The sequence below is a fragment of the Paramormyrops kingsleyae genome, chromosome 22, assembly GCF_048594095.1.
Source record: "Paramormyrops kingsleyae isolate MSU_618 chromosome 22, PKINGS_0.4, whole genome shotgun sequence".
Lineage (NCBI taxonomy): Eukaryota > Metazoa > Chordata > Actinopteri > Osteoglossiformes > Mormyridae > Paramormyrops > Paramormyrops kingsleyae.
In genome coordinates this window covers 7,500,094-7,511,951 of record NC_132818.1, presented here as the reverse complement: position 1 = coordinate 7,511,951, position 11,858 = coordinate 7,500,094, and the positions used below count along the sequence as shown (strand labels likewise).

The following is an 11,858-nucleotide window of genomic DNA, read 5'->3' as shown; positions in this document are numbered from 1 at the left end:
AATTACCGGCCAGGGACAGCGCCATCAGTGTTTAACACAGTCGTTAAATGTACCTTAAAACCGTCAATTCAGTTCACCACTGTAAACGGTGTAGGCGAATATGTAAACACAGGTAGCTCATTTGCATTTGGCACATCTTTAAAAATGGAAAATCTCTAAGGTGAAGGTTGGAATGAAGACATGAACGGCAGAAAAGTGTAGCTCCAACTGACTTAGAAATAAGAATAGAACAGAATAAAATGTCTTTATTGTCATTGTACGTGCACAATGAAACTATGTACTGTCTACCAAATTAAAAAAAAAAGGGAAACATTTGATATATCTGATGTCCGATCCAGGCAGCAGGTCTTCTGATACATATGAGGGGTGACTGCTGAACTGGGAATTCTCAAAAACCCCAGCATTTGTACCGGGACAGAGGAGGGCAAAGGGGGGGGAGGTCACAGTTTGTTTGGGGTTTTTTTGCACCAGTTTGCTATTACCGACAACTGAAAGTGCTTTAATTTATATTCCAGTCATTCATCATACAGGTAGATTACTCTTCTGATATATTTACAATGTTTGGTAAACATCAGAGATGCATGAGTCAAATGTTTGCACAGAGCAGCTTTTCACCTTAATCCTAACAGTCTTCCACGCCACTAACACTGAGTATGATGCAGTAGGGCCTATATGGGCTAGTGAGAAGGACACCTTGCTTGTTATACAAATCAGGAGGCCAGACTGTAAACCAAGGGCACTATTAAAATATATAAAAGACTTTATAATCACTTAATAATAACCTTGCATAATAATAAATTTTTATTAACCATTTTGTTGCCTGCTTCATGAAACAGGATTTACTGCTTAGCCAAATAACTTGTTAGTTTTATGGTAGTCTGGGCTAAATGTATGTGAATGAAGATAATGTTCATTTAGCCCAGACCACCTTAAATATACAATGAAACACCTACAGAGAAGCATGTGATTGGTCACTTCACAGAAGACCGCTACATCTGATTGGTCACTCCACAGAAGACCGCTACGTCTGACGCTGGGCATTGCGCTGGGTGATGTGAGGCTCGCATGCAGTTGCTCGGCCGTGGAAGCCCGTTCCATGAAACTCTGCAGTTATTCAGCTAACAGAACATTGCTGACTTTTACACACTACGCACCTCCCGACCCACTCTGGGTAGTTTCTGTTGTCCCTCAACACTTACACTTTGCAATAATACCACGTACACTTGACCATGGAATGTCTAACACAGAAGAAATTTCACAAGCTACCTCGCTCAGACTCTTCAGAACCACCCATTCTTTCACAAATGTGTGTAAACCCAACTGCAGGCCTATAGGTGCTTGATTTTATACACCTGCGGCAATGGGTCTGAATGAAACACCTGAATTCAGTGATTAAGAGGTATGTCCCATTTGTCCATATGGTGTAGCTGTGAAACATGGTGAAACGGAGTGTTATGCGTTATGTATTACACTAAACGTGTAAATGTAATACTCACAGAAATGCTGCACAGACCTACATGTAAAATATCACCAGATAATGGAGCTCTCGAAGCTGGATAGTTTTCCCACTTTTACTTTAATACCTTATAAATTCACTTGTCGCGTGTCTATTGACAGTCCCGTAGCATCCAGCAGGATTATATATTCATAGAATAATTTGAGGAGAACCTGTTGCACTGTAAAGTAAGAATCGGCTTTTAGCATCTAGTCTTCTTTTAATTTCACGTTGATGAACGATTTGCTATAGTATATATATATATATATAGCTTCTTCATTTCAAGGAAGACCTGCATCTAGACTCTTCTCTGTTTTGGCACCAAGTCAAGATGTCCGAACAGCTGAGTCATTGGGTGCCTTCAAACAGCCACTAAAAAAACTACATCTTTCAGAAGTATTTGGATCAGCATTTCCAGGATTATACTCTTATTATAAAAAATGTATTACTTGCCAACAGAGCTTATTAGGGTGATAGCCGGGTTCTATTGAACCAGTATCAGAATGTATTCACTGAGATTTCTAAGCACTTATGGAAGTCGTTCTGGCTAAGGGAGTCTGACAAATGCTGTAATAATGTAAATATAAATGTCATTTTATATATACATACATAAAAGTAGATCAATGCAGTCAAAAACAAGTCGCTTTTATGATGATGTTTATATAACACATACACACCGTTCTGGTTAAATAATTTATTAACAAACATCAAAACAAAAATCATAAAATTAAGATTTTTATTTTTATAAAATAAGGCTTCAAAATATTGTCTCTCTCTATTCAGGCAGACCTCACTGTATTAAAAAGACTAAATAGCAGTTATATTTAAAACTGTATTCCATTACAATGCCACAGAAGTATTTTTTGCGCTTCTTGGGGACCAGGTCGCCCCCCCCCCAAGGATTGTCTTAAATAACGTCAATTGAAAACTGGCTTTACTGCCTTTATTTTCAACCAGAAGGTTATATTTATGAGAACCATTACGTTTGGTAACTGAATGACAGTTGAAGAAATTGCTTCACATAATATATTGGTGAGGAGCAGAAAATTGTTTAAACATCATTTAAACTAAAACATTGTATTGGCTGTGCGGCTTGACGCAGTAATTTGTGTGTGTGTTATATACAGGGCTTGGCATTATGCTTACCTACTCACCAGGGGCCTGTAATTTAGGCAAAAGACCGAACGCTAGCCTGCGGGCCAGTACAAAGAAAACTGTATGTTGGACTCCATTTTGTACTGAATTAACCCAGTTGCTACAGCTGGAAGAAAGTGTACCAATTTGTACCATTGCTTGTCACTGGGGCTGTACGCTCATGGGTCTGTGAATTGTACCCTAGCTGTAGGTACTTGTATCTTTTAAGGTACAGAAAGGGACTATGAGGAACATTCCTGTACCATTGGGGGTACATTAAGGGCGCTTTTCCACCGCACAAAGTACGGTACTTTCGCTTTTCCATTGACTTCCGGTCGAGTACCAGTACCGAAATCTCGAGTACTAAAAGTGCCAAACCAGTTGGGGTACTTCTTTGGTACTTCGGTACTTTGGGGTGGGACTTGCAAACGTATTTGCTGTCGATTGGTTATGCAAATAGCCTGCCGCTGAAACACCAAAATACAACCGCCATCTTTTGAAATACACAGCGAGAAACAAAATAAAAAGCAGTAGAAACAAAAATATAAAAAAGTAAAATGGAAGGATGGACAAACGAGGAAACACAGGCTTTAATCCGCCATATGGTCGGATGAACAGATCCAGTGGGATTTGGATGGCACGACTCGAAATAAAATAGTTTTTGCCGTTCCGAGCAGTTCAGTTTCCCTATGTTTCCCCTGTCGCGCGCTGATTTGTACACGGTTTCGCTGTTGTTTTCATGTCTTTTTACGAGGTAAACAAGCCATATATTAATTTTAAAACATCACATGCCTTTTGTACGTTTTTTGTTTTTACAGATAATAAATGACATTACTTAATTCGCTGGATAGAGGTATTTCTTGATGAAAACGGTATAGTATTGCTTATAAGACTATATTATGCGTGACAATCTACTGTATTCATATGTAATAATGTACCTGAGTGATTTTCAGACATTTCACATAGGCTACCTCTTTGCTTTAATATTAGGGGAAACATTATTTCCTGATAGACAAGAGAAATATAGGGAAACTTAATTGCCCGGAACACCGTAATACCAAGCCGCTTGGAAAAAATGGGGCACACGCGAAAAACCGAACAATGCCGCTTGAAAATCAAAAAACATAATTAAATAATTTGTTTGCTTTCAAAAGACTGAATTAGCAGTAAGCTAATTCTTACTGCTTTGATCAGCTTAGCCAAAGTAAGTGTATCTACGTAAACGTAATTGATGGCAGCATGATTTGGATTTTACTGAATCTTATACTGTGATAGAAGCTGACATAACAATAAACCGCATTTTCCAGCCTCAACTATTAGTTTTAATTTTGGGCTGTCAGTCAGGGGCGGTCACTGATGATGTCATTTGGCGCCGGTGGAAAACCGACATGAAAGAAGTACCAAACTTTCGGCACTTTATGGAAGTACCGAAAGTACGGTACCTGGTGCGGTGGAAAAACGCCCTAATATTGCTTGTACCTTTGGTTTGTTCCTCAGCGTCCATTTCTTTACCTTTTTCTGTACTCTTTTCCCCCCCAGACATTGTAGTAATAAGAAATCTTAAGTCCCACCCCGAGTATGTGTGTATAGACCATCAACATTACATATGAATTGTAAATATGTGACTGTTAGGCTGCAGTTAAATCCTTCCATTGATAGATACAAAATTTCCTATAAAGATATAGGATTTAAAGATATCTCCTGAAATTACCAGTTTAAGTAAAGCTTATTAATGAGAGAAAAAATGTAATTAGCAAATTTTAAATCATTTAAAAAAAAAAAAAAGACAGAACGCACACATTTTCAGCCTGAGAGGTTGTACCATCTCTTTCTGATGTGACTTTCCAGCATTGGTCAAAGGTTTGTACCATCGTTCAGATGACGCCGTCCGCAGGGACCCTCATCACTCTGAGCCGATCTTGCAGTACAAGGTCATCGAAACTATCATGGCAGACATCTATAGAAGGGGGAAAAAAATGGGAATGTACAGTTTGATTGCCATCGTCATATACATATAGCAAGATGAGAAGAGAGGGTGGCAGAAGGAGATGGATAGAGAATCAGTACGATAACACAATAAGTATGAGAGAAGGAAGGGTACAAGAAATAAAGATAAAACTATCATTTTAAAAAAGGAATAATTCAGACTATTTGCAATTAGGAGAAGTTGGAGAAAGGGCACATTTTATTCACGTGCAAGACACAGTGAAGGAATTGTAGAAGTGTTAAATGAAATGCCAACCAGCTATTTTAGTTTGAGTCTTTTAAATGTGATGGCACCTTTCAGCTACACAACCCTCAAAGACAGGAGCAGAGAATGCGAGCAGGCCTTTCTCACCTCCAGCGCCGCAATTCCCAGCGCGACGGCTATAAGGACGGTCGAGTTACTCTGTATCGCCGACACGATCTTACGGAGGCAGCCTGGGATGCTCTGCGAGGGAGAGAAATTCCAAACACAGATGAGGACAGGATGCAAGGTAACTGTCTGACGTTTTCCAGATGAGTTGAACATGAAGCCGAAAACTTGCACACACAAACGGAGGAAATGAGAGCTCACGTCAAACGGGTGGGGGGGGGGGGGGTCACAATATGAACGGGGCGATGAGCGAAGCATGAAGGGAAAGGAGAGAGGCGAGAGCTATGGGGCGAGACCCCACAACTTTGTTACCGAGCTTGTGGCATTTTGCAGTGTGCAGGGCAGGGTGAGGCAGCAGGGGTCGGGGTAGAGGCTGCTGCTCTGATGGTACGGTGAGTCTGTGAAGTCTGTGTAGTTACTGAAGCCGCAGCATTTCAGCTAGAAGGTGCAGAAGCACAGGGCAGAACATCACATACCTGTATGCTCAAAATGGGAAATCGCATAAAGACGAAGGCAAATCTGAGCTCATGTCATCTATCCATGTTAAGTTATCCACAAAATGATTCTAAATATTCTAAATGCAGTATCGGTATGTAGAGAAAACTGAAAAGAAACTAACAAACTGACTTAATTGGAAAAAAAGGTTATCTGACTAGATATTATGTACTATATGGCCAAAGGAATGTGGAGAATCTTCTGAGAAGGCTTGGTGTTGGATGTGGGAACATCTCTGGTGGGACCTGCTGCCGTTGAGGTTGCGTATTGACCAGGGGCGGACTGGCAATCTGTGCGTTCTGGAAAAGTCCAGAACGGCCGTCTGATCCACGGCCGTCTGATCCACGGCCGTCGGCCTTCCTTTCCTCTTAAATGGGAAATCAGCTAACAGCAGATGGCGCTAATACGACCATTTGTCAAATCCATCAGTAAAAGCCAACAAAAAAGAGCGAATCATAAGTTGCAGCGGCGGGAATGATGGCAAGTCGAAAACGTAAGGAGAAAGGAGGATGGGAAAAGTTAAAAGAAAAGAAAGCCAAGTCTCTCGAAAATGATGCGTCAAAATTGGCTGCAGTTTAACTGCCAGCAGCAGCAGTAATGTAGATCAAAACGCTAAATCACCCAGCAAGAGTGTTGAAGACCAGGTGAAAGTTGAACCTGTTGAGCATCCACAGACTGGTCACAAGGGACAGACAGCAGAGGAAATTTCATGGGAGGAAGAGGTACTGGTAAGTGGCCTCAACATAAAACAACAGGCCTATTCTACATTTATTCTTATAGTCATCCAGTCAGCATCTATTAACTGGACTTGCATGATGATGAAAAATATATTTTATATAAAAAATATAGACGCTCTAAAAATTAATTGCGAGAGGGCTGTGATTTAATCTTGTCAGTAGTAAGGTCATCTCTGCAGCTAGACAGAAGACCATGGTATTGAAAGAAACTGGAAAACAAACCACCCACTCCTAACACTCGTGACATTCTAGCAAGTGGGAAAGAGGGCTAAATAAAGCTCTATGTTAAACCAAAAATTTGGGGAGGGAAAATCTCATTGTTTTCCATTTACGTGCAATTTGTTTCTGTCTTTCTGTGGTGGGCTATTGTGGAACTGACACTTAACATACAAATCTGGGGTTTGTCTAAAGCTTGATTAGTATTAGCTGGTGGGCCTATTTGGGAGAAAGTTCAGGGCTGTTTTTTAGTCCCAGTCCGCCCCTGGTATTGACGTTGGGTGATCAGGTCCCTCTTTCCCTCCTGAAGGATCCACTTCACAATCACATCAATTGTCAGCTCTAGCAGGGCATACAGACTTGTTGGGAAGATGGTGTCCCTACAGCGGTGCCATACCCCAGTCATGGTGGTGTTCCATAACAGCGTCAGGTCCACATCCTTCCCATAATCCTTCTTTATGCTGCTGACGACCGAGTTTCCCAGCATGTGAATCAGACTCTCCGCCTGAAAGACACACAGCAGGCGTGCTGCATCAGCGATGGCTCTCTGCGATCCTGGAGTGCCGGAATATTCCCTATCTGCGCTCCAACATCCATGCAGGGCAGCCTGGTGGGAAAGGCACCTGCCTTTCATATGGAGGTTAATGTGAGCAGCAGATGCATCACCCCAAGTGCACACTCACCAGGGGCCTGAAGACCAGGATTACTACTGCGGCAGCGACCTCGGCTATGAAGACAATAAGCACGATGACAAAGAACTGCGGAGAAGAGGAGAATGTCACACACATCATGGCTTTCAGGACTTCCTACTTCTTATGTGCACTTCAAAACAGAAATAATACAATTATGGTAAATAAATCATCAATGCCCGCTGATTCACTATTGAAATTGATCTCCAAACCATTTGTGATTGTAGACTAAGGTTACATTCAATATTACGGCGGTTCCAATAACAAATGGCATGTCAAGCAAATGTTACAATACCACTCCATGGTGATTGGTGCCGCATGGAATTCTGGGTAACTCACCAGTAACAGCATGCACTTGCTCTCACGCACGGCACCGCAGCACCCCAGGAAGCCCATGACCAGCAGCACCCCTCCCACGGCGATCAGCAGGTAGCCCACGTTGACCAGCTGGTTCAGCCCCGCCGGAGCATCTTGAATTTTGCCCAGGATACCAAGTAGCGAGTTACTGTCCACCTTGACCCACACCCCTACACCAAGGATCCCAGCTCCCGCCAACTGCAAGGACATGAACTGCGTATGTTGGAGCACACTTGGAATTACGCACACAATTTACCTTCGGTGTGTAATACTGCCCCCTACTGCACATAATCATTTCAGCATCTCCTGCGTTGCTTGCAGTGGGATCTTTCTTAAGTCATTCCTTCGATTCACCCACTGACCCAGTTTGGCTCACTGCCCCAGTGGCATTTTAACACTGAACCAATACATGCCACCATTACAAAGTTGCAGTGACTGCTTCCTGGTTTAGAGTGCATCGAGTTACATCACCGCTCTCCTACACTACATTAATGTTGGTCTGTCCTTAGTCTTCATGTTATTTTAATGATAGTTTGTCCCAACTTACGAAGATGATGCCATTGAAGATGAACATCATGACTTTGAGAAATTGGAAACACCCCATGGCTGCAGTCCTTCCTTTAGACCTTTCTGACAAGAAGAAAAGAACCAAGGATAAGAGCGATGGCTTACAGTAACTTTCCATGTCATACTGCTAGAATTAAACATTCCATGTACATCCGTTCATTCTGGAGCATAAAAAATGTAGACAGTCCTGCAAAAAATAATGCAAATGTTTACACTAAACTTGGTTGTTCCTCTCATCATCCATCCATCCATCCATCCATTCATCCATCCATCCATCCTTTCGCGTATCCTGGTTCTTGAAGGCTGTGGGGTAACTGGAGCCTGTCCCAGTTGGCACAGGGCACAGGCTGCCCTGCGCGTGATGCCAGTCCATCAGCCAGCACATACACTTAAATATTCACACTAGAGGCAGTTTAAAGAGGCCAGTCTACCTCAACGTATGTCACCGGACTGAGAGCGGACCCAGAAAAAACCTCAACACCAAAGCATATGCTCACCTGACACAGAGAGCGGAGATGGGATCTGAACCGCTAATCGTGGGGGTGTGAGGCAAAACTGCTACTCACTGAGTCAGCATGCGCCACCTTACCAGATTAAAACAATTGTTTACTCATACATGGACATTTTTTTATAGGTTTACTGGTTTGCCGACTCTTGTTGGCTGCATTTCCCGATAATGCCATAGTCTTAACACTACAGTTTCCTGTTTGACCGTGTGATAAATTTCCTGCTTTAATGACTAACTCCTTTACAACAGAAAAACAGCACAACTCATTTATTTACTGCAGAACGGCTTTCATGCTCTGATTACCCTGTCACCCATTAACAAGGATAGTATTTATCTGCGTTGGTGACGGATACAGACATTACAAATCGCCCGCTGCCACTCCAGGACCCCGTTTGTTACAATCATACTCGTTCCCCTCACTATTTTTGTCATTTTTGTTTTTGCAGCCAAAATGGTACCTTGGAGATTACAGTCAGTGAGGTAAAGACTGTCACATGTCCTTCTGTCCTAAACAAATATAGAAGAATAAATATTTTGCCAAAGTTAAAATGAGCAGAACATTGGGAACATGCATTCAAATATTTGAATATCTATAGCAACACGTACTTTGAGGTGAAAAGGCATGAAAAGGTTTTTACTGAGGTCTTATCTAGCCATGGGGGGGGGGGAGGGGGGCTACGAGGCCATTAATTTCCATGACTGAACACAACTGTTGGTCAGAAGCTCCTTCACTGATTGCGTCAGTGTTTCTTTTCAGTAAATTAAATCAGTTTAGTTGTACACCGTTACTACAATGTGACAACTTTACAGTTAACTGTTTGGCTTTTAGGCTTTGTCTTTTAAATGTGGTTTTAATGTATTTTATTCTTTTATTTAAATGTTTCCTTCTGTTTTTGTAAAGCACTTTGAATTGCCTTGCATCTGAATTGTGCGATATAAATTAACGTGCCTCGCCTTAATATTAGTATTCAATTCGAATCAACACCTGTGTTAACTGCGGCGATGGGTGAGGAGATTTATTCAAATTATTGCCTCCCCAAAGCAATTGGTGAGCACAGAGAAAGAAGCACTCTGTTGCTCTGATGAGCCAGGTGCGCCCCCCCCCCCCCCTCTGCTGAGTGAGTTTGAGGTAGAGAAGTTATACAAAATAAATCAAATCATTTGCAAATCAACATGAGGATGGACATTCGAAGGCATGAGGGGTCAACAGATGTAAAATAAGTTGAAGGCACAAAGCCTTTAAGGTCATTGTGAAAATACACAATGAAACGAAAATCATGGCATATAAATAGCAAGTTGCATTATTTAATAGTGGAAGACATCGATTTCCTACTATTCCCAGTTTAAAAGCGACCTGCTATATCCAAGATCGTGATTTTATTGCTACACCCACTATGCTCTCCCCTGTTCCGGATTGTCAACATTGACAGCAATAATGAAGGCATTAAGTTATTCGCAACATGTCAGATCCAGCGATGGGTCTTAATGGGATTGTCTCATGCCTCCTGTCTACCTGGGTGGGTATGGGTGAATGTTTATTGTTGTTTTTTTAAAAACAACACATATCAAAATGTTTCCTTTATGCGTGCCATTGTCACAAAAATGGGATTGTTAATGATTTGGTTTACAACGAAAAAAGTGTTGCTAGGTTGTTAATGTTTTTCTAGCTTAGTCAGACATACGACAGAAGAGGACGTTTCAGGAGAATCAAATCTGGACCCCCTCCCCTCCAACTTCCTCATTTTTAAGTAAATAAATGAGTAAGTAACAAATAATTGAGTCAGTTCTGGTAAACTGGTCAAGTTACTCCTTAATTTAACGGGACTCTTAATTTAAGAAATAATGACTTCATATGCAGTAACGTAACTGCACAGATACCAATTTACCAGCAAGATAACTACAGCAAGAGAATTGTCATTGCAATGTGTTTTAACTACATAATTAATAATAATCTTTTACACTTTATATTTCATATTAGAAACACTAAGATAAGCATTATAGTCCTTTATTGCAGTGCAGATCTGTAATAGATGTGGGTTTATGTCCTATGGAACTCAAATTTGTTCCATCAACTTGTCTGCGATAACTATAACATTCGGATAGACGAGACACACTGCAGAATGGATGGGAATTTCCAGGAAAGGATCTAGTGTCTTTAACATTGGCCACATGATGCTGAATACCAAGAAAAACATTTTTACATATGCAGATAATTTTCCAAAAGCAAAAGTTCACAATAGCAGGTGTCATCAATGCTGTTCTGTCAGCTCAAAGTGTTCTGAACCATTGTTTTCCACACTCATTTAAAAAACAAATTAAAGAGAACAACAACATGCTATGTCAACACAGCAGTGCAACTCATAGCATATCTTACTGCTCCCTCCATGGAAACGGTCATATAAACAATGACCGCAAAGGCCCCAGTCCCACTGGGGGACCAGGCGGTGCTTCGCGGTCACATCCGCTTACGATGTATTGGAAAGGCAACACAACGCCACACGAAGCTGTCATCCCTCAGCGGACTGCGAGGACGGATGGGGAAATCCCCAGTGCCGGGGATGCCGCCTGTTCCCATGGTGATGGTGAGAACGGGACCCTTACCTGATGCCAGGTGACACTAAGGGCTGCCGAGACGGAGGGTGACGATGCGCGGAGCGAGGCCGTTTCCCGTGCCTCCCGTAGCCAGATCCAGCTCGGTGGGAGTGTCCGTCTCTCTGCTCCTTCTCCACACAGGTTACTTATAAACAAGGAGAGAGGGAGGAGGGATGGAGCTCGGGCAAACGAGTGGAGCGATTGGTCAGGAAGGCAGCGAGGCTCTCCCTGTGGGATAAGTCCCACCTGGAGAGAGAGGGGGGGGGGGGGGGCACAGTTCTCTCCATAGTCACGGCAATGTTAAAGGAATACACAAACACAGATTAGGTATCTATATCTTTATGGGGACTCTCCATTCATTTCTATTGGCATAATCCTAATCCAACCTTATCCATTAATGAGCAAACAAAATTAAAGACTTTTGGCATTTTTAGATTTCTGATAGTAGTCACAGATTTCTACAAAATTGAGTTTCCTCCTTGTGGGGACCGAAAAAACAATGACAAAATAACTTTTTAATCACATTTCTTCCCCACAATGTAATTTAATATACAGACAGACAGACATATACATAATATAGACACAGACACATATACTCCCTGCAGGACACCCCATCCATAAATCCAAAGGTAATACCAGTGATTACCCTCAATACGTGTGGAAAGGCAAGGTGTTTCTATGAAAAGAATTTTTAATGCTTAATACACACTGA

General features: G+C 41.8%; 1 protein-coding gene across 2 annotated transcripts; it reads right to left on the bottom strand.

The window, feature by feature from the left end:
* Window positions 1-2,174: 2,174 nt before the first annotated feature.
* On the bottom strand, window positions 2,175-11,259 carry tspan34b (tetraspanin 34b). 2 transcript variants are annotated; one of them, XM_023810752.2, is made up of 8 exons: window positions 11,156-11,259; window positions 8,027-8,109; window positions 7,462-7,677; window positions 7,117-7,191; window positions 6,831-6,938; window positions 5,298-5,423; window positions 4,968-5,060; window positions 2,175-4,586 (listed from the first exon to the last, which is right to left on the bottom strand). In XM_023810752.2, exons 2-8 carry the CDS (start codon window positions 8,081-8,083, stop codon window positions 4,533-4,535), a joined length of 729 nt encoding a protein of 242 aa, XP_023666520.1. In that variant the 5' UTR covers window positions 8,084-8,109; window positions 11,156-11,259; the 3' UTR covers window positions 2,175-4,532. The 2 variants fall into 2 exon arrangements, with proteins under 2 accessions (XP_023666520.1, XP_023666521.1); XM_023810753.2 differs by having other exon boundaries at window positions 8,027-8,105.
* Window positions 11,260-11,858: the final 599 nt, after the last annotated feature.